Genomic DNA, 25,639 nt, shown 5'->3' with positions numbered 1-25,639 from the left:
GAATGAATAATTACTTCCCAGTTACTTTTTAAAAATCTCCATAGTTCACTTTTCTTTTGGATACTGTTTCTTTTTTACTACCCCCTTCTACTTCCTTTTCTCTCATAGAGGAAAGAGGAGACCAAAAAAAAAAAAAAAAATTGGTTTTTAAAAAAAGGTGGTTTTCTGTGTTAAGTTAGAACAGGATCTATAGTTAGACAAGAGGATAGCTTCATTTTTGGGTATATATTTTAGTTTCATCTCAAAAGGTAAACCTAGGTTTCCTTTCAAGGGAAAACATTCCATATCAAAGCTGTTGTGTCTGATAAAAGTAGGTAGCTAATGTTCTTATTTTGTCGTGTTTTATTTTGTTGTTAGATGTTGAGACTTGAGTCTGGCTGTTTGCAGAGCAGCGGAGTTTCATTACTGAGGACACCTGTTAGGCTTTTAGATCTTTCAGTGGGTCTTTCTGATGAATGCAGTAAGAACCTCAGAAAGGAATATTTTTCTCTATTAGGAATATTAGGAAAAGAGGGATTTCATAGGAAAAACTTGCCTTGGTTTCCCTATCTGCTGTTTCCTGTCTGTTCTTCTGTCTTCCTGTGGTCTGTCCCTGGTCATTTTATGTATTCCTTTGAAATTCTTTTTTGCTCCTTTGTTCTCAACAAAAGATGCAACTTAGCTGCATTTTTCTCCCTCCTTTGTATGCCCTGCAGTAGGTGGAGAGGCCCTCTGGTCTCTGACTCCATGCTCAATTGAACCCTGGATTTATAGTCACCTATTAGCTGCTTCTCTCCTCCCCTCTCAGGTCAGTGAATTCCCTGCACTAAACAGGTGGAACTTCCCACTCCTATCAGTGAGTTACCTGTGATTAGCAGGTGAAAACAATACTTGCACTTCCTTAATTATAAATCCCATCATGTGTTTTACAACTCTGGACTCTTGGAGCAACTTCTGGTTGGTGGATTGGAGAACCAGAAAGTATTTCATGTTTCAGAATGTTTGAGAAAGGGAATCTGGATTGCCTGGTTGGGTGAGTGTTCCACCCTTGGTTTTGGCTCAGGTCAGGACCTCAGGGCTGTGAGATCGAGCCCCCACTGGGCTCTGCACTCAGTATGGAGTCTGCTTGAGATTCTTTGCACATACACTCTCTCTCAAATAAATAAATACATAAAGTCTTTTAAAAAAAGAAAGAAAATGTTTGGGAAGCCTTTTTCCCAGTATAGTCATGCTGAGTACTCTAGAACTGTTTACCCTGTGATGTGGAAGGCAAGTAGGGAACTATCAAGAGTATGCCCTAGATGAGGAAGTTAAGTATGACATAGAGATTCTTCAGAGAAGACGCTGATAATCAGGGTAGGAAGAAGATCAAAAGGCAGCAACAGCAAGCCTTTCAGGGATCTGGTCATCTTTCATATCCTGTTGGTAGTAGAGGGAGAATAAAAATTCACTACAATATAAAGGCAGTTAATTTCAAACTCCAAGTAGAGGAACTAGGTGTAAATATGTATATTTTATATGTGGTGTGAGGAACTTCTATAAATAGCTCTGTAAAGTTCAGAAAAGGACAGACATTTCTAAAAACCGCATCTGCACTTTTCTCGGCTTAAGTGAAAATTATGTGGATAACGGATGAATTTAGGGAATAAATTAATATTCCACTGAAGAAAAAACATTTTCCTCAAAATATGATAGAGATATTTTCTTAAGAAATTTTAACTTTTAGGGGGTGCCTGGGTGGCTCAGTTGTTAAGCGTCTGCCTTCGGCTCTGGTCATGATCTTGGCGTTCTGGGATTGACACACGCATAGGGCTGCTCCTTGCTCAGTGGGAAGACTGCTTCTCCTTCTCCCACTCCCCCTGCTTGTGTTCCCTCTCTCATTGCCTCTCTCTGTCTGTCAAATAAATAAAATCTTAACCCCAAAAAAAAAATTTTTTTTTTGTAACTTTTAGGAGTTTCATTAGGAAGGACCTAATTGAATAAACCCATGGACTGTATAGTAGGAACTTGGTTTTTCCCTCTAATCCAAGGATTCACCATGTTTAGTTATCCTGGAATGATTCCTGGCATAGCAAAAGGATCAATGATTTTGGGTATAGAATTGTCAGCATATGAGATGGTGTTTTTATTTTGTGTGTTTTTAAATGAATAATTTGTTCTTGTGCTTCTGTTTTGCACCCTCCTGGGATGCTGAACATTTGGTGTGTGGAACGAAAACCACCAGGAGTGGTTCCTGTTGCCTTATTCTGCCTTCTTTCCAAAAGTGGGAGAGGAAACAGGAAAGCCTTTAGTCCCCATATTATTTAAAACCTCTTAAAACTCTGAGGCCTCATCTGTTATGTTTTACTCCGAATTCCCTGACCCCTTTAAATGGTCTCCGATGATTTTTTCTTCACATTAAAAGTACAGTGCGGATTTGTGAAGAAATTCACTAGGATTTTGAATACGAATGACTGAGAGATTTAGGTTTCTCCTTAGCAGTGGCTTCCTCTGGAATCTTCTTGACTACATTGTTTGGGATAAAAATAACAAGTTCACATTTTCTTTCTTTCTTTCTTTTTAAGATTTTATTTATTTGTCCGAGAGAGAGAGAGAGAGAGAGAGAGAGAGTGCACACAAGCAGGCAGAGAGGCAGGCAGAGGCGGAGAGAGAAGCAAGCTCCCTGATGAGCAAGGAGCCCGATGTGGAACCCTATCCCAGGACTCTGGGATCATGACCCAAGCCTAAGTCAGTGGCTCAACTGACTGAGCCACCCAGGCATCCCAACAAATTTGCATTTTCTCATTAATCTAGCTATGTTCACTTTGTTTTTGTCCTCTTTTCCTATTTCAGAGTTCTAGCCATAATTCTTTTTAATGTGGTTTTGTATATGTTTTTTTCACACTAACAATTAGGACCAGTTGTGCGGTCGGGACCCTACTCTCACCGATGAGCTGCTAAATATCCTTACAGAGCTCACTCAACTCAGTAAGACCACCAACGCCAAAGTGGCACTTCGAGCACGCCAGGTAAGGACACGTGTTGGCTATCTGGAAGGAGAAATGGTTTTCATAGATTGGATGGTCGTAGAAATAGTGAGCTTTTACTCTGTCACCTGACAAAGATCAAACAATTTTCTACATATGTCTTCTCATTGCCCTCAGAACAAATGTTTTCAAGTGATATGTTTTTTAAAGAGAAAGGAAAACATTAACATTGAGTCTCTTTGAAATAGAAGTCTTTTTCCCCCTTATAAAATTCTGTTACTGTTTCCTGCTTTTGCTAGGAGCCATGAAGTAGTAAACCAGAGTCATGTGGAGGAAAGGAAGCTAAGCTCCCCAAAGAGAGCTTAGAAGCAGGTGAAAACTTTTTAAGTGTGTAGGGAAAAATTGAGTATGGGAAGCAGAAAGATAATGCAATGAATCCGAGGTGCTAGCAATCAGAACAACCCTAGAGAAGTCCGGTTAGTTTCACCCTGTAGTTTGCATTTCCATTCCAAAAGGTTTCAGCAGGGAAGCCAAGAAGTGGCGCTCCCTTTGTGTTTCAGTGCATGGGCATTGAAAAGGAAGCGGCATTTGAAGCTGTTCAGTGACCTTCTGCTTTCTCCACAATTGTATCCATGTCACTGAGCTACTCAAAGTTATTGAACCTCTCAGTGACCTGCTGAGACTATTCAGGTCCCACCGTGTCCCTGTGTGTTTGTGACACTGCCCCCACATGCATTGGTGTTACATCCCGACACCTTCTCTTTGATACTAACCAAATACCTGGGGCTGTCAGAGCAGCTTTCGCTAGTCCTCCTCCTATTTCAGATTTGCAGAAGCCCAGCTCTGTTGCCTCCACCTTCCCCACAGCTGCTCCCTGCCAGACCCGATTCCCAATTAACAGCTAGTCATGCAGTCCCCAGGACTAGCAGCTTTGCAATGGTAAATCACATGCACTGAGGGAACTTGATTGAAGCTGTTTTCTCTCTCTCTCCCTCTGCCCCCCCCCCACATGGGAAATTGCCCACAACGCAAATCATGGTGAGAGTCAACCGAGATGCAGTATTTGGTGGCATTGGCTTTATGTTACAGGACCTAGAAGTTGTTTTACTTGGTCTCTGTTTTATCTTTGATGCCTGCACTTACAGATTTATATTTATTGCTTTTGTATCAGAGCTGCCTAATAGGAGGCTAGAATAATCACTCCCTCAGGAACTTATCCCTCTTATTTTGCTCTCACTCTAGGTTCTTATTGCCTCCCATTTGCCGTCATATGAGCTTCGCCATAACCAAGTAGAGTCCATCTTCCTTTCAGCAATTGACATGTACGGACATCAGTTTTGCATTGAGAACTTACAGGTATACATGTAGTCCTTTTCTACCATTGTGCACTCTTGTCCTCTTTATTCCTAAGCATGATTTAATTAATCGATCTATTTTGATTTTCTGTGTAGTGAGGTTTCATGCCTTGACTTTTTAAAATGATGTATAATTACAATTTTTTTTTTTTCATAAAAATGCTATTGGAATTGTGGTTGAGCTTAAAAATCCAATAGACCAGCCTTGATAGACGTGTCCTGTTGAAGTCTTTACCTCTTGTGCTTTTTATCCAGAAAGTATTCTGGGCTAGAATTAAGTGGTTGCACTGGTTGATGTCTGGTATTTGAATTCGTTGTGTAAATAGGTAGTTGTTAGTGTTCTAGGGACAAAATTACTTAAGTCATTTAAATTTCATTTTATTATAATGCTTACTATTAAGCTATATACAGAGCCACTTTTATAGAATAGTATTGGATAATTTTACTACTAATTGGAAGGATCTTGACTATCACTTTTTGACAACATCATTTTCTCAGGAATGACATTCTATTTTTCTACCTGTAAATAAGTAATACTGTTCTGTCCAGCCAAGGGAGTCTTCAGGCTTTCTGTCAGATTTCCTTCTGGGGAACCTAGAGAGGGGGAAAGGATGTTCTTGTTTATTTGGTTCAGAGTGGAAATAGAGGGTTTCAACTGGGGTCCTAATCTGTGGTTTACCATAGTGGAGGATTGAGACAGTATTTGAGAGGTTGAGTACAAATATATGTCAGGAAGGATATTAATTATGGTCATTAATAAATGTGTTGTTAGTGTATTACTTTTAAGAATTTTACATATATTAATTCTTCTGATGCTCACAACAGACCCTTGAGGTTAGGTATCATTATTTTCCCCATTCTGTGGCTAAGGAAGCTGGAGCACAAAGAAGGTAAATTTCATACATGACACTCGTAGACAGAATTCTTGGGTTACTCTGAGTGCTTCAAAATGCTAATTAAGTATTATACTAATTAAATATTGTTCTCTTTTGGATGTAGTGGTTTAAGCTTGTCTCTGTGCCTTCCAGAAACTCATCTTGTCTGAAACGTCTATTTTTGACGTCCTACCAAACTTCTTCTACCACAGCAACCAGGTAGTGAGGATGGCAGCTCTGGAGGTAAGATTTCATAGTAACACGGTGTGACCTTTTTTGGTTTCTAGCAGGTTTCTTCTGTCCACTTGGTATTGTATCAGTTCTTTTTTTTTTTGGCCTTAAGGTTGGTGTTTTAGAGTCTTTTTTCCCTCTGAAACAGACACTTGCTTTTACTCAAGTGTTTCAGCTGAACTAATCACCATTCTGGGCTCCAGTCACAGGAAAAGAGCTGCCAGCATTTTTCAATAGTCTCTACTTTCCAGATAATTCGGATTCACTCATTTCATAATAAATTAGGATTCCCTAAAAAATAATAAGTGAAAAAACATATGGCTGACCAGAGCATGTACCATTTTTGTGATTTGGGCCAAAAAAGAGAGATTTTAATTATCGTCTGAATTTTCAGGCAGCGCTTAGGAAATATTTTGTCATGAGAAAGAAAGTATTAACACTGAATGAGCTGTGTGTGTTTAATATGCTTTACTCTTTTTCTCATTTAACCCTACCATTACTTCATGAAGTAAAAAGAAAGTAAGACTGAATTTGAGACTCGTCCATGTTTATGTAGATAATAAGTGGAAGGGTTTGTATTTGAATCCAGATCAGGCCAACTCAAAGCCTTTTCTGTTCCCACTACAGCACTCTACCTCATTAAGCACAAAACTTGCAGGCCCTGAATACTGCTGTAAAATTGCCAAGTCGATGTTTTTTTGAAGATGAAGAAGAGGAGTGTTTTAGATGATCTTATGTAACACGGCATCACTACAATCTGTTGCAAGCTCCTTTGGCTTACTTTTTATTTGTATTCTGTGGATAGATTGTAATGTATCCTACTCCCTAAATACCAAATTTTAAAAGTATCTAAGTGTCTTAGAGTACTTTCATATCACTTAATGAGAAGTCTCCTTATGTACCTCCCATGATAGAATCCCATGCAGCATTTCATGTGCCTGGCAAATTGGCTGTAAAGTGCACAAGGTCAGACTGATGGTTTTTGCTGTGACGGAGCCTGTTGCTGTGTTTTTTAACTCTTGAGTCAAGTTAGTATGTGTGAGATCATCATGTCATGTTATGTCGTACCGCTCTTGCCTACGGTTTGGGGAGTATGAGTAATCTAAAATAATTTAGGGGAGTGGGAAGACAAAGATACAGGATAGTCAGAGAGTTGAAGTGTACAAAAATAGTTTCTGTCTTTTGCTCTCACTCTGCAGGTGGCTCAGAACCAGTACCTCTCATTTGTCTCGCCACTTGCTTTTATCTTCTGTTGAAATAATTGTGCGCCATGAATTAATGGTTGCAGTTCTGTATGCTCGCTTTTACTAAGATCAAAACTTCTCCTGAGTTTGGGTTAGTCTGAAAGGTTTATGGCCCAGCCAGAGATGTCCAGCAGAGGCGGGCTAGTTTTATTTCCGTTTGTAGTCATGGGTATAGTTTTAAGACTTGAGCTTTATTAATTAAAGCAAGTTATTTATGTTCAGAGCCTTCTTCTCATTACATTCCTCTTCTCAGGACTATCCTTTTCCTGGGCTAAGCATCTCTTAGTTTCTGTTTTCCAAGTGTATTTACTGAGGATTACTTTTTAAACAGGTTTATGTTCGAAGGGCTTATATTGCCTATGAACTTAACAGTGTACAGCATCGCCAGCTTAAGGACAACACCTGTGTGGTGGAATTTCAGTTCATGCTGCCCACATCTCATCCAAACAGGTGAGTCTGAACTGGGATGTGCATCTGAGCCAGCCAGAGATGTATCAGGGGAGTTAAGGGGAGTAATGTATGCACCAGCTCCATGTGGTTTTGGGTTTGGCTAGAAACATAGAGCAGAAAATGAACAAATTTAAATCATGAGAGAAGAGCCTCTTGGTACCCACTTTTTTTTTTTTTTTTAATTGTTGATCTGGAGAGATGGAGTACAGTCTAATTAAGATAAAAATTTGAGGGTTGCCTGGGTGGCTCAGTTGGTTGAGCAGCTGCCTTTGGCTCCTGTCATCATTTCAGAGTCCTGGGAACAAGCCCGCATCAGGCTCCGTGTTCAGCAGGGACTCTGCTTCTCCCTCTGCCCCTCCCTGCCACTTGTGCTCTAGTGTGTGTGTGTGTGTGTGTGCCCTCTGTCTCTCTCAAATAAATATAACCTTTTTAAAAAACATAAAAATTTGAGGATTAGTTCATCATCTGTGTTTCCTTGTATTATGTCACTGAGGAAATATAGTTCTTTTCTTTTTTCAAGTCAGAATTTACTGGCATTTTATTTGCTGGAATCTTGCCGAAAATCACTTTTTCTTTTTTTCTTTCTTTCTTTCTTTCTTTCTTTCTTCCTTTTTTTTTTTTTTAAGCAGTTTAAGTCAAACAATTGGAACATGAAAATATCTTGGGTGGGGGCGCCTAGGTGGCTTGGTCGGTTAAGCATCTGAGTCTTGATCTCAGTTCAGGTCTTGATCTCAAGGTCATGAATTCAGACCACGAGTTGGAGCCTACCTTTAAAAAAAAAAAAAAAAAAAGAACTCGGCTAGAATGCTTTTCTATAAATTTGTTATAGGTTAATTGAAACTTCAATCAGGTGTTAAAAATCACACTTCAGAAGGAAACTGAAATTTGACTGAACGGTATAATTAAGCCATGCTAATTCCATTATTTTTCCCTTCCTAAGCCCTTTAGGAAATAAAATGTATATACAGAAATTTGTTTCAGTACTTCTTTGGTTTTAAGATGAAAATACTTTATCTTGTACACTGATTTGTTTTTAAAGTATTCTGAGGCAGTGAAAACCGAGGAATCCCACCCACACATACGTTTATCCCCTCCTGTATTTTCATTCTTTTTAGTAATACCATAGGAAATATAAATACCACAGCCAATCTTAAGCAGCCCCCCTCCATTTCTTCTTTATGGCCTTTGGTTCTTCACTTCTTATTACAAAGTACTGTGTCTTCGGGGATCCTTGGTTATAGACAACAGAAATGGTTTTGTTCTGAATTGCTACTTCACCCAAAGCAATAGAAACCCTTCCTAGAGACAAAGAAGTCTGTGCTGAGACTTTTGGCCACTGGATGCCACTGTTGATCCAGCAGAGGTCAGCAGCCGAGCAGAGGCATCTTCAGAAAAAGTACTTCTCTTCTTTGTCTCAGAAGATCCTTTCACATCTCTACCTCAAAAATACCTCATGGCTGGCAGAGAAAAGCATATATCCTTGATTTAGCAAGCATATCTCGGTACATTTTTGCCTCCATGGATTTCAGAATCTCATTTTCTAGAAACGAATGGTTGTCCTTCAGCGAGCGGCGAAGTGCTCACGGCACACATGGGCTCAGCACTCTTTCTTTTCCTGCATTCCTTGAATAATTGTAGGGAACTACACGCTATACTTAATGCTCTTTGTGATTCTCAGGACATTCTCCTTTTCTTCCTGCTTTCTACTACCTCTTCCCTGTGGGCAGTGATTTGTAGTCAGGCTGCACAGCTGCTTCTGATTTCCTTCCCTCCTCATTGCTCCCCTTGTCTTTCTGAATTGCTCTCCCTGTCCTACCTTTTATTTGAGGATACGTGTCCAGTTTGGTGAAGGAAAATGAGAGAAATGCCTCTTAACTGTTTGTTAAGAAATCTTATTCACCTTTCCATCTCAAGGATATGAATCTTGGTTATTCCTGATACGGCTTCAAAACTTGGATGCTTGTCCCTTCCAATGTCTGAGGTATACACATCCCTGTGGATAAAGACCAGACTTGAACAGGGCTGTGATCCCATTTTCTCTCTCTGGTCTTCCTTGGTTGTGTGTATATAAAATTATAAACTGCTAGTAGTAGTAGTTGTTGTTAGTAGTAGTAGCAGTGGTACTAGTAGTATAGATATAAAGGTGAAGAGAAGGACAAGTAAAAAAGGAAAGGTAAAATAGTCTTTGTGAAAACCAGAAAAATATTGAAATTGCTTTAATGTCCTTTTAAAGCTAAGTCCTTTTGTTAGTTTGGGAATGTAAAATGTGCTATCAGATTTAATCACCGAGTGATATATTCAGTTATAGAGTATAGCTTTTTCACTGAATTATACATTTGCTACTTGAATTTAGTTTTATAAGATTTTATATTTTTCTTAACAAATGTTTTTGTTACAATTTGAAGTTATGACCTCATTCTGACACCAGCTGGTGTACTGCAGTTCAGTTCTGAAGCTAACCACCTTGAGCTAGATCAGATAACACCAGTTAAGGGCTCAATCCTTCACAAAACGATCCCTACTTGAGATGGGGCCACGAGTGGTGTTCCCAAGCCACCTGCACCTCTGAGCAACTGGCTACAAACTTGGGGGTTCCCAGGACTCCATCCTGCATAATAATTCACTAGAACAACTTAAAAATTCTGAAAGCAGTATACTTATGAGCATAGTTTTATTAGAAAGGACACAATGTGGAATGAGGAAACATGTGGAATAAAGTCTGCGTGGGTCCTGAACACAGCTTTCCTGTTTTTTCCCTTTGGATTCAGATACTCATCCTCTATATGTTCACCAACCACAAAATTCTATTAAATTTTAGTGTCCAGAGTTTTTATCAGGGTTTCATTATAGTGGCATGATTGATCGAATCACAGATCACATTAAACTCAATCTCTAATCCCTCTCCCCTCCACAGAGGTCCAGCTGGCTCAAAGCCCCCAACCCTCTAATCACACGGTTTGTCTTTCTAGTGAGCAACCCCTGGGCTGAGTTATCTCATCTCTTAGCATAAACTCAGACGTAATCCAAGGGGCACATGAATAATGAAGATACTTCTGTTTCTTTTGAGAAATTACAGGGATTTAGAATTTCTCTCCCAGGAACCAGGGACAAAGGCCTGTCAAATTCTTTATAAAAGGCCAAAGAATTCTAGGTCTCCTCTAATTTTAAAGGTTTTGTTTATTTTTACTTTGGAGAGCGAGAGTGCACACAGCCTTGGGGGAGAGGCAAAGGGAGAGAGGATCTCAAGCTGACTCTGTGCTCAATGCAGAGCCTCATGTGGGGCTCCATCCCAAAACCCTGAGACCGTGGCCCCCCACCAAAAGCAAGAGTCAGACACTCAACTAGCTGAGCCTCCTAGGCACCCCAGGGTCTCTTAATTTTAACTAGTTTTAAGGCAATTTCCAACTTTTTTCCCAACTGTAGTACTATCATTCTTTCCTATTATTGTTTTGAACAAGCAGGCAGTGAGCATACTGGTCTTTATTCTACAGAAGTAAGTTATAGGAGATGATCTACCAGCATCTGTTCCACTCCCAATCTCATAAGGCTCAAGGACACACTTATGTCCACTAACCTCTAGATTAATGATTATCAGAATTATTTAGGAAATATTTTTAAAATACTGACTGCCAAGATTCTAATTCATTTTGAACCAAACTCCAGGGGACCACTCTTTGAAAATTGTGACAAGCACCTGCAGTTAAGGATTACTACAACTAGGCCAGCACTGCCCACTAGAAATAAAGTGCAAGCCACATATGTTAAATTCTAAGTTTTTAGTTGGCCATATTTAAAAGGGTAGTGAGAAACAGATAAGGCATGCTGGGTGGCTCAGTCGGTTAAGTGTCTGCCTTCAGCTCGGGTCGTGATTTTGGGGTCCTGCATTGGGCTCCTTGCTCAGCCAAGAACCTGCTTCCCCCTCTGCCTGCTGCTCTCAGTGCTTGTGCACTCACTCTCCCTCTGTCAAATAAATAAATAAACTTAAAAACAAACCAAAAAAGAAACAGATAAAATTACCTTTAAAAACATTTTCTTTAACCCATCATATTCAAAATACCATTTCAGTATGTAGTAAAAAGTTATTAATGAGATATTTTTCATTCTTCCTACTCAGTCTTAGAAATTTAGAGTGTATTTTATACTTATAGCGTGTCTCAATACAGATTAGCCGTATTATAAGCACTTCTTAGCCACATAGACTGCTCAACTCTAGACCAAAAATTAATTAGGACAATCACACTGAGCCCTCTTTATTTTATGTCAATGGGAGTGCCCCTGGGATGGATTAAAAAAATTAAAAAAAAGGCAATAAAAACCTCTTACGTTTCTTGTTCTTAGTAGTTACAGGAATTATCCACACCTTATACTGTAGGTATTCTACTATAGTATCTTATGCATCCTTTAAAAATTACTCAATGAGAACAGATAGCAAGCATATGAATATACATATTTTACTTATCAATGCAAAACAATTTTATAGTATTTTTCCCAGTTAGGGTTAACAAACCAAAAATTCTTGGGGGAGAAAACAGATCCATTCTTAAGCCAGTTTTTTTGCATTTTCTTTCCTGGTTTTCATATTCCTACTCAGACATTCGTTTGAAGTAGACTAAATTTGTCCAGCAATCCTTAGAAGCAAGTATCTTTCTAAGTGCTATCAAAGCAAGACTACAGTCTCTTGTTGTGTACAGGGTCACCTGGTGGAATTCCATTCCTGCAGTTTATATTTGACTAGTGATTTAGCTCTTGTGGGTTGGGATGAAACACGGCTCTCTGCAAACTGAAGACAGTAAGAGTATTTTTTCTGAAAAATGCCTTAGGTACTGTTTGAATTGAAGACCCATGCCATTGGGACATGTTTTGATTTTTAGAGAAGCAGGCAAAACAGGCAAATTCCATTACAAATGAATGGAGCCCCCTCTAAGAAGGGAGAAGATACCCTTTTGGGCACACGTTTGGGCAGTTAGTATGTGGACAGCGTGTTTGGTGCCTTTTTATTTTTGTTTAAATTTATCGTGGGACTTTGTATTGCTTGACATTTTCAAATACCTTTAAAACTTACTGTGGGAAAAACACTTAATGTGAGATCTACCCTCTTAACAAATGTTTAAGTGTACAATATGTTACTGTTGACTTGTAGTTCAATGTTGTACAGTAGATCTCTAGTGCTTATTCATTTTGCTTGACTGAAACTTTGGCTTGGCGCTTACTTACTGTATGTTTCAGTGTAATTGGACAGTGAGCTTTTTTCTAATACTCTGCTCAATATTTAAGAAAAGAAAAAGATAACTGAACCGTTTTTTGCTAACCTCTCTGACTCTCTGCATCATCCTTCCTGCTAGGTAGGCCTTGGTCAAGGCAAGGTGTGTTATCTTCCTGATCTTCTACCCAAGACTTGTAAGTTTTTTTCTGGGAGCTGCAGTTGCAGCTTACTTGACATCTCCAGCTCTTGTTCACCAGAAGATCCAGTTATTAGAGCTTCAGTCAGGGAAGCTCCTGGTATAGATAGATCCTTCTCTTCTTAAATTACCTTCATTTGAGAAGAAAATGTGGAGATTTTCCTGACTTAAACATAATAGAAAACCTATAAATGTATGTTATGTGTGTGTGTTTGTGTTTCTTCTGATACTTAAATGCTCTTCCCAATTGCATGAGAATTTTTTGGATGGAAGGGGATTTGGGGGGTTTTGTTGTTATTGTTGTTGTTTAAAGATTTTAAGTAATCTCTGCATCCAGTGTGGGGCTCGAACTCGACCCCAAGATCAAGAGTTGCATGGTCCACAGACTGAGCCAGCCAAGAGAGCCAGCCAGTCTCTCTTGTGGTTTTTTTAAACACGCCTTGTAACCAGTTAGCAATTGTCTTTAAAATAGTGAGTTTTTTTCAATAATTTTCTTGGTGTAGGAATAGTTAAGACAGCTGGTCTAAAAAAAAGACACCTGGTCTGCACTAAAAGAACAGTTTATTATTATCCAGGCTTTAAGGATTTATTTCTCTTGTCTAAGATTCCCTCAGCCCAACTCTTTGGTGAATTCAACGAATATTTTGCATGGGTTGATCCTTGAGCTCAGACTAGATCATTCAGGGCTCCTTGTGTACAAGGCTCTCATCCTTGCTCTCCAGTGAAGCTCAGGGCTTAGTACCCTAGGGTGTGTGTGTGTGTGTGTATTTGTCTTTTCTTCTCCATCCCCAACCCCTAGTTGGTCACTCTCTGGTGCTGGTGATGAAAAATCTTGTTAAAAGCATCGTTCTGAACGTCTTTATTTTTGACAACTCAGAATCATTTGACGTTTAGGATTTCACTTGGCTTTGGGCACATTTAAGTAACTCAGAATAATCTCAAAACAAGTAAGTTATTTAGTCAGTCTACATATTTGGTCTTTTAAATATAGCTATATTCATACAAACACATGTAAAATATTATCCCATAAACTCTTTGGCTATGCATATTATGATAATTTGGGACTGTGAAATTTAAAACTCCAAATGATTTTCATAAGTAATACATATTAGTGAATATAGTTGTGTTTTTAACTTTTAATCTGTGATTCAGATAAGAAGCATCAAAATTGATGCAGGAGATAGAAGTGTACTTTGTTGTATGTTTCTGTACATGTATAATGGGTGAGGACCTATTGGTGTTTATTTCCACCTATTTCTTAGATGGAAATCCACGTTTCAGTTGAGTCAAGTTGCATTGCATCTTCTCTACTGTTTGCTCCTTGTGAACTTGGCCTTCTATGTTAAAATGTTTTAATCAAAGCCCTTTCCGTTTCACATGTCTCATATCCAGAAGAGGTTGGCTGTGTTCTCCCCTGATGGCACATGATTTGTTCATGACTGAGTTTAGGCTACTTGGCACCTTCAGTGTTTAGCTGTCGGTGGGTGGCCTGTGGACTTTCTTTTTGTGAAGATGGTTTTGAGGAAGTTTAGAAATCAGAAGCCTTCCATGTGACTCCTGAACATCCTGCTGCCATTCTTGAGAATTCTGATAATCTCCGACACCCAGAGATTAGGGCGTTCTTTGGGTCGTACTGAGGCACTCAAAAGTCATCCAACTTGTAGCATTTTTTAGCAGTGGGAGCACTTGGTTGTAGTTAGCAGGCCAGAATGAGCTATAAATAAATAAAGTCCTGCAGTGCTCGCTTCCTTCATTCAGGGTAGTCTGCTGATAAGATGCAAGCATCTGGCAGAAGAGAAGATTCTCAGCAGGTTTAAGTGCTTACCAAAGTGCTTTCCTGTATCCGTGGCTCAGCTTCTAGTCTCTGCTGTGTTATTTTGGCACTCTAGACTTGTAAGATTGGAGAGCCGGGTTTAAAACTCTCAATATATCATTAGGGTAGCCCAAGGTCCCTTCTTGTCAAAGAAGACTAGCTGATTCCAGGGGGAAGGAAAAGCAGAATCTGGGGCACCTGTAAATCCCTGTAGTTTTGTGCTGTGGGTTTGTAGCTAATTATACAGCAGGCAACAGTAATATGCTGTCGCTCTGTTGGCGTACTTGTTTCAAAAAGAGCAAAACCTTCCAGCAGAGCAAAGAAGGGGCTGTGAAGGAGCTGCAAATGAATGAAGCAATGATCATTTTATTGTAAACCAAACCTCTGCAGTGGAATTGGGGTATCTGAACTGCAAGGAGGTGGTGGCAGAGATGCCAGTAGAAATGCGTGGTTCACGTGTGCTTTACAGCACTTGGACTTTCCTGCAGAAATACAGTCACACAAGGAGACCACCACTGGTCACAGCCAGCCAAATTGCTCTTTCTCCTATGGTAGTGCTGTTAGCGACTGCTAGGAGGTTATTCAGCCAACCTCTTCTGATTCTGCTTTGCTGCCTTATTTCAAAAGATTTGCCCTACATTGGCTTTCAATCACAGCTTGATGTAACCACGGCCTTTTTTGCATGCCTCCCCATCATTTTCATATAGGGTCTTTTTTTCCCCCAAGTTAGAAGGCGAAAGAATTGGGAGCATATTTATATGATAAAAGATTTATGTAGGGCCAGCTAGAATCGAGCAAAATGAAATCCAGCTAGAAGGGATGGTAAAAGGCTGAGAGAACTTGTGACTGCTACAGAAGTCAGTATTCCTTAAATAAGGAGGGTTCAGCTAGCAGGCAGCAACTCTGACTTTGCATTCATATTGAAGCAGGCTCTCCAGTCATTCTGTGCAGGCAGATCAATAAAATCAGAGGTGACTTAATGCCAAGAACCTCAGAATTCAAAGGATTTCTCTTGTCCTTCTTTAAATTTAGTCTGTATTGATGTGGAGTGCTAGCCTCAGGAACAGAGATGAGAAAATACTAGGTCTAGAATCTGGTTTATGATATTGCATTGAAGCAGTGTCCTTGGAAAACATTCCCTTTGCTTTCTCAGTTATCACATCTGTAAAATGGAGCTAATCTGCTGGAAGGAAAATGATTCCAGTATTTATCAAAACACTGTGAATAAAGATTCATTATGATGATAAGTGCTTCTGATAGTTGAAGCAGCAAATGTCTAATAAGAAGTGAATTTATACCCCATGTGCCTGGGTGGCTCAGTGGGATAAGCCTCTGTTTTCTGCTCAGGGTCCTGCTTAGCAGAGAGCCCGCTTCTCCCTCTCTCTGCCTGCCTCTCTGCCTACTTGTGATCTCTCTCCGTGTTGAATAAATAAAATCTTAAAGAAAAAATGAATTTATACCATGTATGTACCTGAAAATGCAGTTGCCTGCCTTACCAGAGGTTGAGCAGTTTGGCTGTTTTTGCATGATGATTATGCAGTGAAATATGGTAGATTTGATTTTATTAAAACGTCTATAAATGGAATATTAGACTCCTATACAGTTTCTACCTTGGTTCTTCATCCTTATGCAGTCCATGGATCTAGTTTTCTAGTGTCTCACAGTAGTGCAGATCCCACAATGGTCACATTCTTAAACTGAGCAAAGAGCCCCTGTCTAGGGCAACAAAATATACAGATGATCATTGTGGACATGGTTAAGTATTTACCTGGTGATGGAGTTGATCCTTCTTTCCCTGCTCATATCCTGTGCAGCCCCACAGGTTCTTATTCTGCCCAAGAGGATAAGCTGCATCTAAATTCACGTCTCCTGTGAATGATTTGGGGCCATTCTGTTAAACACTGAAGATGTTGGTTCTTACCCCATGCTGTGTAGATGGTGCCGGTTCCAGTAACACAGCAGCAGGGGGCTCCCTAAGAGAGCTTTGACAGTTGCTGATGAAGAAGGGCCAGCTTTTTGTTGGGGAAGATCTTTTTAGTCCAGCTTCTTCTGGGCTGAAAACTTGGCCCCCATCCTGTAAAGACTCTCGAAGGGATTATGGTGCAGCTATAGACATGGTGGCACCACTTTACTCATTTAAGAAATTGGTTATCAGTTGAGAGAGATTATATTGGTTTCCAAATTCCAGAAACCTGAATGAGTGGCACCTGAGATTGCTTTGGTTGTAGGAATCTTCTCTCTGAACTCCTGAGGTTCATGGTAGGAGGCTGTACGGGTGGCTTCTTTCTTTAGAATCCTTGTTATCTGAAAAGGAAGACTTTCCTATATTCTTGTTCATGTTTACTGTTTTCTGCTTAGCTACAACTCCCTCTGCCCTAGAAACTGTGTATACTTTTTGTTTGTTGAGGATGGCTACCGGGCATTGTGACTAAGGAGCTCTTATAAAATGAAACCCGTTCCCCTGAATGAGAGGCTCAAAGAATCCAAACAGCAAAGGTGCAGGTTTTTGCACTCAGAGGTTGCTCTTGCTGCCTTATGAATTTGCTGCGTGATACAGGTTTGATGCAGAGAGCGTTGTTACTCACAAATCACACGAGGTATACAGTTTGTGTGCAGTGATATGTCACAGCTTTTTATTTATATGACCAGCTCAGTCTATTCTGCTCCTTTCACTGCCATGGAAAGTGCATCATTTTCCTCCCTCTCTCCTCCTCCCCACATATCATCAGCACCACCCACTACGTTCTGCCCATTAAGTCCTGTGTGTGCCAGAAAACCCCAACAGTGATTAAATGCTGATAAAAGAATGTTGGAAGGTTAAGATATCAACCAATCAATGCCCTTATAGTACTCTTATAGTACTCTTTATATATATATATATATATTGCCCTTATAGTACTATGGTAAATTGTGAGTGATAAGTATAACTTTGCCCTTTTCACATTGAAAATAAAGACTTTTTTTTTTTAAGTTGAGGAAATGACTTATGTCAAATTAAGGAGAGGGGAGGGAAAGCCTTGGTGGCAAAGCCCAAAGAGAATGCAGGAGACTTGCTTTGCAGTTTCCATTCTTACTCTAATCTTTCTTTCATGATTTTGGTACATTCTTGGTCAGGAAACCCTAGGGCTGGCCAAATTGAGGCCTACAGTTTTTGTGATAGCAACAATATTAAAAAGTCATTATCACCCTAAGATCGTTTAATTTTAAAAAAGTACAAATTACTTAATTTTAACAAAGTATATCGCTTAGTCATAGAAGTGTTTATCATTACATTCCTATAGGATTTTCAGGTTTTTTTCTAAGCTCCCAGAGTGTGGAACACACCCGTTACCAGCACCACCACCTCCTCTTACCGCCTCCCTGGTCTGTGGGAGGAGGAGCATGGATGGGTAAAGGGGCTTAGAAAAGGTAGCTGGGAATCCACATTCCAGGCTACTTTTCTTTGGAGGAGACTGTGAGTCCACCTCATAGCCTAGATAATCAATTGAGGTGGGAGGGGCTGTGAAATCAGCTTCTCTGGAGTTCTTTACTAAATTTTCAGTACAACAGGAGCAAGAAAGAAGGTTCTGTAAGAATCTTGTCAAGAATGACATTTCATGTTGAAGCTTAAGATACTATACCACATCCCTATAGCCTAAAATAATTTTTGTGAGGCTGCGTTTTATCACTATACTGCATTACTTTTTGTAATAGAGCTATTTTTAAAAATCCATGGTAAACCTGTTTCAACCCTTTCCATCAACAGTTGCTGTGGTGAGTTGGGTCAGGAGGCCTGCCTCTTTGGAGGTGCCCTGGGGTTAAAGGGTAATGAGCACTTAATTATGTCTGCTGAATGTCAGAGTTGCCAGACTGGAGCGCCTCCTGACCAGTCTGGATCTGCTCTGACAATTCTTTTATTATGGCTTTCACTAACCGAACAGTAACTAACTGTGGTTGTTTAATTACAGAGGGAACATCCCCACGCTAAACAGGTACCGTATGTTTAGTTTCTTTTCCAATTAAAAGCACCTCTTTTGTAACTTAGAATAGTGAAATCAGGATAAATTATCACACCATGTTTGACAAGTAATATGCTGTCTTCTGCTAGGGAGTCCTCAGCTCCCCTTTGGACATACTAAATTATTCTTTCTTTGGAAAACATGTCTTCAGCTTTTCTTCAGCTGTTCAAAAAGCAACACTTGAAAAGCCTCAGTATGAGGAAGCCCCCCCACCAGCCATCTAGCTGTAAATGATAGGGGAGTTGTCTGCCTGATGTTCAGCTTTGCTGTAAACATCTTCTTCTACTATAGTCTCTGTCTAGTTTGGGGCGTTCGGGGGAGAAGCCTTTAAGGTTACTCCTACCCTGGCAAATTGTTCACAATTTTTTTCATTTTTTAGTTTCATGAGTTTGCTCCTCCTTTTAAGAAGAATGCAAACGCAGGAATAGCTGATCTCATGTTTTATCAGTTTGTTAGCTTTATTAGTTTGTCAGCTACTTCTCTAAAGTGTTACAATGATGTGAGAGTCTAATTTTATTTCAGACTCATGAGATTAACCTTCGGAAAGTGTATTTAAGTTTTGATGTGTGTGGTCCTGTGAAGAAGTTTCCAGGCCAACATAATACATTTTGGTATTTTGAGTTCTTCCTGCTTCTGAGCCAAGCAAGGCAACACGATGCAAGTTTGAGAGGATAGCTGTGCTGATTGGAGTTGAATCTATAAAATGCCAAAGCAGTAATAAGTGGGTGGCGAGCTCTTTGTAGATGATCAATTATACATTGAAATATTTATAGGCTTTATGTTTAATTTGTTCCTCTCCCTTTCAGTATTAAGTAATTGAAGCTGATTATAGCTTCTAGAGTCCAATTTGGATGGGGAGAGAAAAGGGAAGTGCTTTGGTTTGGTCTTTGTGTCTGCCCTTGGAGAGTGGGCTTGGTTCATTCCTGCCTGCGAGGGCAGCTATGTCCTGGCCCCTGAGCGAAGGAGAAGGAGAAGGGGAAACGGAATAGTGGCTGTTTCCCCTGGGGTTCAGTTGAGTGAAAAAGACACTTAACCCCATGTTTGCCACAAATGCAGCCTCTTAGCTTATTCAGAGGGAGTTCCTTTTAAGTGCTATCTGGAACCCTTTTATCTTTCCTGTCGAATGCCAGGCAGGTAGAAAAGATACAATGCCTCACAAACTTGCTCCTTTAGTAAATATATTTGGTGATCCTAGAAAAGAGGATGGTAGCATTTCTGAGTTCATACAACTCCGAATCCCAGTTTCTAGTGAGCACCATGTGTAAGACTTGCTTGATGTGTGTTTCACTTATTTGTTTCATTCATGGTATCAATTGTTTCCTCTCCCACTCTGCCTTTCCATTCTCTAGTACTGTCAAAAAGACGAAGTGCCTTTTTCATAGTCATCATTTGCCAAAGGAATAAAAACTTGGAGTGTTAGTCTTTATAGTCTGTGTGAGCAGCACTCCCATCCCCTGAAAAATTCCATTGCCTTTTATAATCACACTTTGAATAGAGTACAGTCTGTACCCAGATCTTAAGTCTCCATTGCCGCCTCTCTCCCACCTGCAGCATGGCAGGTGCTGCACTTCGAGGAGATTTTTGAGCAGCTCCCCAAAATTCAGGTGTCATTGCCTTGCTCTGAACTTGCTTCAGATCACTAAGGTGGTATCATGTCAGGCAAGCCTTATTTGGTCCTTCCGAACAGGCTGCCCCGACTGGGCATTTCGAAATAACTTCCCAGTATGACTTAATGGTACATACTGCCAAGGTGCAGTAGACTGAAAGCTTAGTTCTCCTTGAGCATCTCCATTTAGCACCTGTTTGTCATGCTTACACATACTTTGAGACCCACGCTCTGCCCTTTTGCCTCTTGCTGGGATTTATTAAGGGCTTTCAGTTGAAGATATGTTTCCTTTGATACAGAAGTATTTAAATATAAAAAAGGAAATTTTGCTGTTTCGAGTTTTTAAAAGTCTCTTTTTCAAAAGGGGAGGCGCTCTGTTCCTTATAACTGCTATCCCCATCAGCCCAGTAAAGGAAGAAGTAAATAACGTAGTAAAGCTCCTTTTCTAGACTGTGACTTGTTTCTGTATGATAAATAATGTTTTCTACAATGCCTTACTAAACTATTCCAAATGACTTAGTTGTTGTTATACATGCATATATGTATCTGTGACTACTTAAGGCATTTTTCTCTAGGAGTTCTAATAGATTAAGTGTTGCCTAGTTACAACCCACTTGGCTTGCTTCCTTCCTTTTTTAAGAGGGAATGTTTTAGGGAAGGGGAAGATGCAGGATGGTTTTTAACCCCTATGTCCTATTCATTCATTAGATGTATCATGGCTTCGTTGTATTAAAACTGTCACACAGTTCTTGACTATCCTTCGATTTTTATTTGGAGAAATTTTGGGATGCTAGAAATAGCATCAATAGGTGTGGGGTAAATTCAGATGAAAGGGATCATACGGATCCATCAAAGACAGTCATATCCATAGTGGGTAAAAAACCAAATCTGCTCTGCAACCTGACCCTACTTCAGAGTTTTCTCCTGTTACTCTCCCAGTCCTATTTCTGTTTTCCTTATCTAATGCACTTGATTGAATTACCATTTAGAATGTCCTTCTCCTCCAACCTCAACCACTATGGCATGACTCACGTAGCTAGTGTCAGCGATGTGCTCTTGGATAACTCATTCACTCCACCATGTCAGCGGATGGGCGGAATGGTCTCTTTTCGGACTTTCGAAGATTTTGCCAGGTAAGACACTGAGGAACTGTGTCTGTGCAAGGGGAGCCATGGGCATCTCTGTTTTGGGGACTCTGATTTCTGCCAAGTAAATAAAGGCCCCGAGAATAGCCAGGAGCCAGTTAAGGAGATACAGCCCTTGCTGTATAGGTCCTTGGAGAGGTATATGTTCTTCCATTTCTACTTCTTATTCAGACTCTACAAGCCTCTACTTGTTATATGAGCCTGGTCAGAAAAAGAGAAACAAACAAAAACCATCTTTTCCTTAGGAGCTAACAGAAGAAGCTGTCTGCTCTGTGATGAGTGAAATGTCAGGAGAAATTAAACACAACACCAGAGTGAGCCCCAGCAGAGACGATACATCTTTTGATTAAATGCATTCAGCATCTATCTCTTGATGTATACTGATGCATTACCCTAGGGGGAGGGGTAATTACATTGGTCTGTCACTGCTCTAGTCCCAGGCTCTTTCTGTTACTTTAAGACCGATGATGACAGCGGTGCTTATAGCTTACATATGAAAAAAACAAAAAAGCTGTAGATCATTCTTTTTTTCAAAGAAAAAATACATATTGTTTATTAAAGTTTAAACAATCCATCCTCCTAATTTCTGCCACTTGGTGAAATTTTGCATGTCACCTCGAGCCCCTGGTGATTCTGTCGGTTGACTATTGAGCCTGAGTGGGATAGATTCTTCTTGTGGACTGGGCTGGCAGTGGCAGTGGCAGCATTCGTTTCCTGCCACTTAGGTTTTCTGCCATTTGGGTTTTCATGGTGGGTCTTTCCCTGGTATTTTTCAGGATCTTTGATGAAGTGATGGGCTGCTTCTGTGATTCTCCACCCCAAAGCCCCACGTTCCCTGAGGCAGGTCACACGTCTCTGTATGATGAGGACAAGGTATAGTGTGCCCTTTGGGAAACTGCTCTGTTACTTTAGACACAGGACTTGTAGTATATGCTATCTTTCTGGCTTTGGAACATTACAGGGAAGAATTCATCTTTTCACCCTGCTTTGTATTATTTAATTTTATATGCCTCATCAAAGTATTTTGGGGAGCAAATGGAATATAAATTCTAACTTAAAAAAAACAAAACAAAACTGTGTTAATTTTGGAATCCATAGTGAGAATAGCAAATGGGCTCAGCTAGATCCATTGCAGCTGCCTCTGAGTTTCTGAATGTTGTTTTGAAGTCTTGAGCTGTGGTTGCTGTCTTAGCCATGGCTTTTATGCTCACAGAATGCTGCTCTCGTAGTATTCCGGGAATTGTAGACGTTAGATAGCAGGAAAAAAGGAGGCATTTTGTTTAAAACTTTGTCACCCTTGTATTAAATCCCTTTTCATTTCTCAGTGAACAGATGGTTTTGTTTTTTCTCTATGAGGTTATTTCCCCTTGGTTTGATACTTCCACGATTTGATACATGTTAGGAAATATCGTATGTGGAAATATGTTCAGATGGCTTCTTTCACTCATATTGCTTTACATTCTGTGAAGAAACGTGGCCAATGGTTTCATTCCCATTTTATTGGTGAAAAAGTTGAGTGGCCTTCAAGTTCATGTCAAGTCAAGATTTGAGGCCACCTCTAATTAATGCCTTTACTGCATTATCTTTGAAAAACTAGGTGGTTTACTTAATTTACTCTCTGTTGTGGATGGTGGGCAATGGTTTTAATTTGCTTATTCATACTCGTGGGCAAACCAGAATGTCCCATGGGGTATATTTCTTTTTCAGGTGTTCTACCAAGTGCTGTAACTTCTCTCTGCCTCTGTATTAGCCGGCCTCCTAAATTTCTTTGTCTGGTTTTTCTTGAGTTAAGGTCCCTAGGGATGAACCAATTCACATTCTGAATGTGGCTATCAAGACTGACTGTGATATTGAGGATGATGGACTGGCAGCTATGTTCAGAGAGTTTACCCAACAAAACGTAAGTCCTTGGTTGGGAGGAAATGGATGGTGGCCGCTTTCTTGCTGGTGTATCCTATCTACCCTTTAATCAGTCGCTACTTACAATGCCTATCACTGTTAATTGCTATGTCTTTTACATAGTTCTGCCTATAGAGGTAAAATTCCAAAGTGATTTAATAGTACATAATGAATGTCTTATGTCAAGAAATATAGACCTCAAGTGTTCAGAATGTTTTAAAGAAAGTAAGTTGTGTTCCTAAATCTTTCCCAGAGCTCTGTCTTGAAGTTCCATTCACCTGCTGAATATTTATTTACCTTTGGTGACTTTACTCCACATGTCCAGGCGCAAACTCTCCTGAGTTTCCTTCTGTGTCCTTCCCTCCCCTTCCTTGAAAATATCAGTTACACTTCTATCCTCCTTTTGATTTTGTGTCCCTGGGATATCTTGTGTTGACATCAAACATCCTAGTTTAAACCGAAATTTCCATCTTTTTCCTTCACCTCTATATGACTCCCCCAGCCCCCCTCATTCTCCCCCACCTTCCCCTCCAAAAACAAAACAAACCCAAATAACCAACCTTTTACTCCTGGTCACTCAGAAATCATTGACCTCTTCCTTTCCTTGCTATTCCATTGATCTACCCCCTCTACCCACAATCTATGCTTGTTTATTTCTATCTTGGTTAGTCACCAGGTCCGTGAGGGTTTTCTTTGCCATGTCTATTACCCTTTCTCAATTTCTTAATTCTGGACCACCATCATTCCAGTATAAACTCTTGCCTCACATCCGAGGTACAGCAACAGGTTTACTTGCGATCCACATGTATTCTCGTTCTCCTCCCAGTTTCCATTCTGCTCAGCTCCACAAAATTAGACATCCAGAATGCCCCTTACCAAGTTATTCTCCCACTCAGCAATGGTTCTCTCACCCTCAAGATACCTGACGTGACAAGCCTTAAATTCTAGTTTTTGTTATATCATCTACCAGCAGGTGATCAGGGGGCCTTAATTGACTTGAGCTTGAGCTTTCCCCCGTGTACAATAGAGTAATTCCTGACTAATCCAGCCCCATGGGATTGTGATAAGGTGCAAACGAAAAGCATTTACATAGAAGTTCTTTATAAATTAAAAGTGTTATGACTGCTAATAAGTGTATGCTGACCAGTTAGAAAAGCAAAGAAGAAAAATACATTTGAGTGAGGACTACTCAAAGAAGTCCTCATGAAAGATAAAATTTGAGATAGCTCTTAAAACAAGCAGGAGGAGAGGAAGGAAGGAGGGGAGGCTTTGTGATACCAGCTCTAGGAGGCACAGATCTGGGTGCTTTAGTAAATAATACATTCTTGGCCCTGAAGTTGCTTATAGTCTAGTTGGAGGGAATGGTTAGGCATGCTCAAATAATAACCTGCAATTCTAGATCCTTGTGACACGATAGATGCCAAACCACCCCTCTTCTTGACAAGCTGCCCTTCATGACAAGAAAAACCCATGTGTTTTCTTTGAATGGAGAACTCCTAGCTCGTCATGCTTTTTATAAAGAAAGAAGTCAGGAGATGTTTTTTAAAATTTGATTTCTCCGTGTAAACAGTTAGTGCCATAGGCATTCTAATGGTATCATTAGAATGGTACCATTCTAATGGTAGGTACTTAGGAAGAGATGGTCACTTTGTGTTTCACATGAGTCTTAGCATTTAATCCCTTATCCTCTCACACCCATAAACTGACTGGGAGACCAACACGAGTTGGCCAACACAAGGAAAAGGTACTTTCACAGAAGTGAAGGTACGGGACAGGCCTGGGAATTTTTCTTTAGAAATTTACTTTCCTTCTTGTCTGGGACTAGTGACTGCCTCAGATTAACCTGAGACCAGTGACCAAGGTAACGTCTGCTGACTGTACTGCTTGATGAAATGATCTAGGACCATTTCCTCCCAGGTTTTGAGGCACTGATTGCCTATATTTGATTGATCTGACCTCAACTTTAAGCTTTTTATTACCCTCAGATCCAGATCTTCTAACCATTACACGTTGATTTACAGAAGCAGTTTCCTTATTTTCACTACATATAATTGTAACATTAACTGGCAATAAGAAATTGACTTTTCCCTTTACCGAACTTTCAAACTGAGGCACAGAGAAATCCAGCATTTTTGCATATGGCTTTTTGGAAGGCTAGGGGGTACACTGTGCTGACATTCTAAGCCTAGAAAAGCTATTCACTGCATCAGGTACTGTGCTTATCTATGAATATTTGGCATTTTTCACCTCCTTGTTTTGAAAAAAATAAAAAAATTAAAAGGGAGGAAAAGCAATTAAAAAAAAAACTGAAGTCATAACTAGTTTTGTTTTTCAGTTCTTGATCATGCTCCTAGCAGTTCAGAAAAAGTTTTTTTTTTTTAAGCACACATTAAACTATCAAATAGGTTGATCCAAATTGTCCAAATAATCTTCTAGTCCCAGCATGTCTTTTTTTCTCTCATAGAAATTAGGATCATATATTTGTAAATGACTTGTGGAGGAGATTGAAGCAGTCAGTGTAAATGGAGTTTCTCCAGGTGCTGACGCCTAATCGCTGGGTAATAGCTGTGGACTTGCTGTGAGACCCGCATTATTACAATGTAATCAGAATCCTGTTGCTCTGCTGTTATTGTCAGCCACTTGTGGAATTTTAAAAGCAATAACAATTTTGATTTTAAA

At 39.9% G+C, this 25,639-nt stretch overlaps 1 protein-coding gene across 8 annotated transcripts in view; it reads left to right on the top strand.

The window, feature by feature from the left end:
- The window catches only part of ACACA (acetyl-CoA carboxylase alpha), a 283,911-nt gene that overhangs the window by 146,803 nt on the left and 111,469 nt on the right, over positions 1-25,639 (top strand). For 7 of the 8 annotated variants that reach the window (XM_004747176.3, XM_004747174.3, XM_004747178.3 and 4 more), the window contains 8 exons: positions 2,874-2,987; positions 4,188-4,301; positions 5,329-5,418; positions 6,982-7,100; positions 18,260-18,283; positions 20,906-21,049; positions 21,838-21,934; positions 22,854-22,961. In XM_004747176.3, coding sequence (XP_004747233.1) covers positions 2,874-2,987; positions 4,188-4,301; positions 5,329-5,418; positions 6,982-7,100; positions 18,260-18,283; positions 20,906-21,049; positions 21,838-21,934; positions 22,854-22,961 — 810 coding nt within the window. The remainder of the gene's footprint in view (positions 1-2,873; positions 2,988-4,187; positions 4,302-5,328; positions 5,419-6,981; positions 7,101-18,259; positions 18,284-20,905; positions 21,050-21,837; positions 21,935-22,853; positions 22,962-25,639) is intronic. The other variant, XM_004747175.3, reaches the window with a different exon arrangement.

This window comes from Mustela putorius, unplaced genomic scaffold (assembly GCF_011764305.1).
Source record: "Mustela putorius furo isolate JIRA1106 unplaced genomic scaffold, ASM1176430v1.1 tig00003962_pilon_pilon_pilon, whole genome shotgun sequence".
NCBI classification, from domain to species: domain Eukaryota; kingdom Metazoa; phylum Chordata; class Mammalia; order Carnivora; family Mustelidae; genus Mustela; species Mustela putorius.
This window is presented reverse-complemented; position numbering and strand designations above follow the sequence as displayed.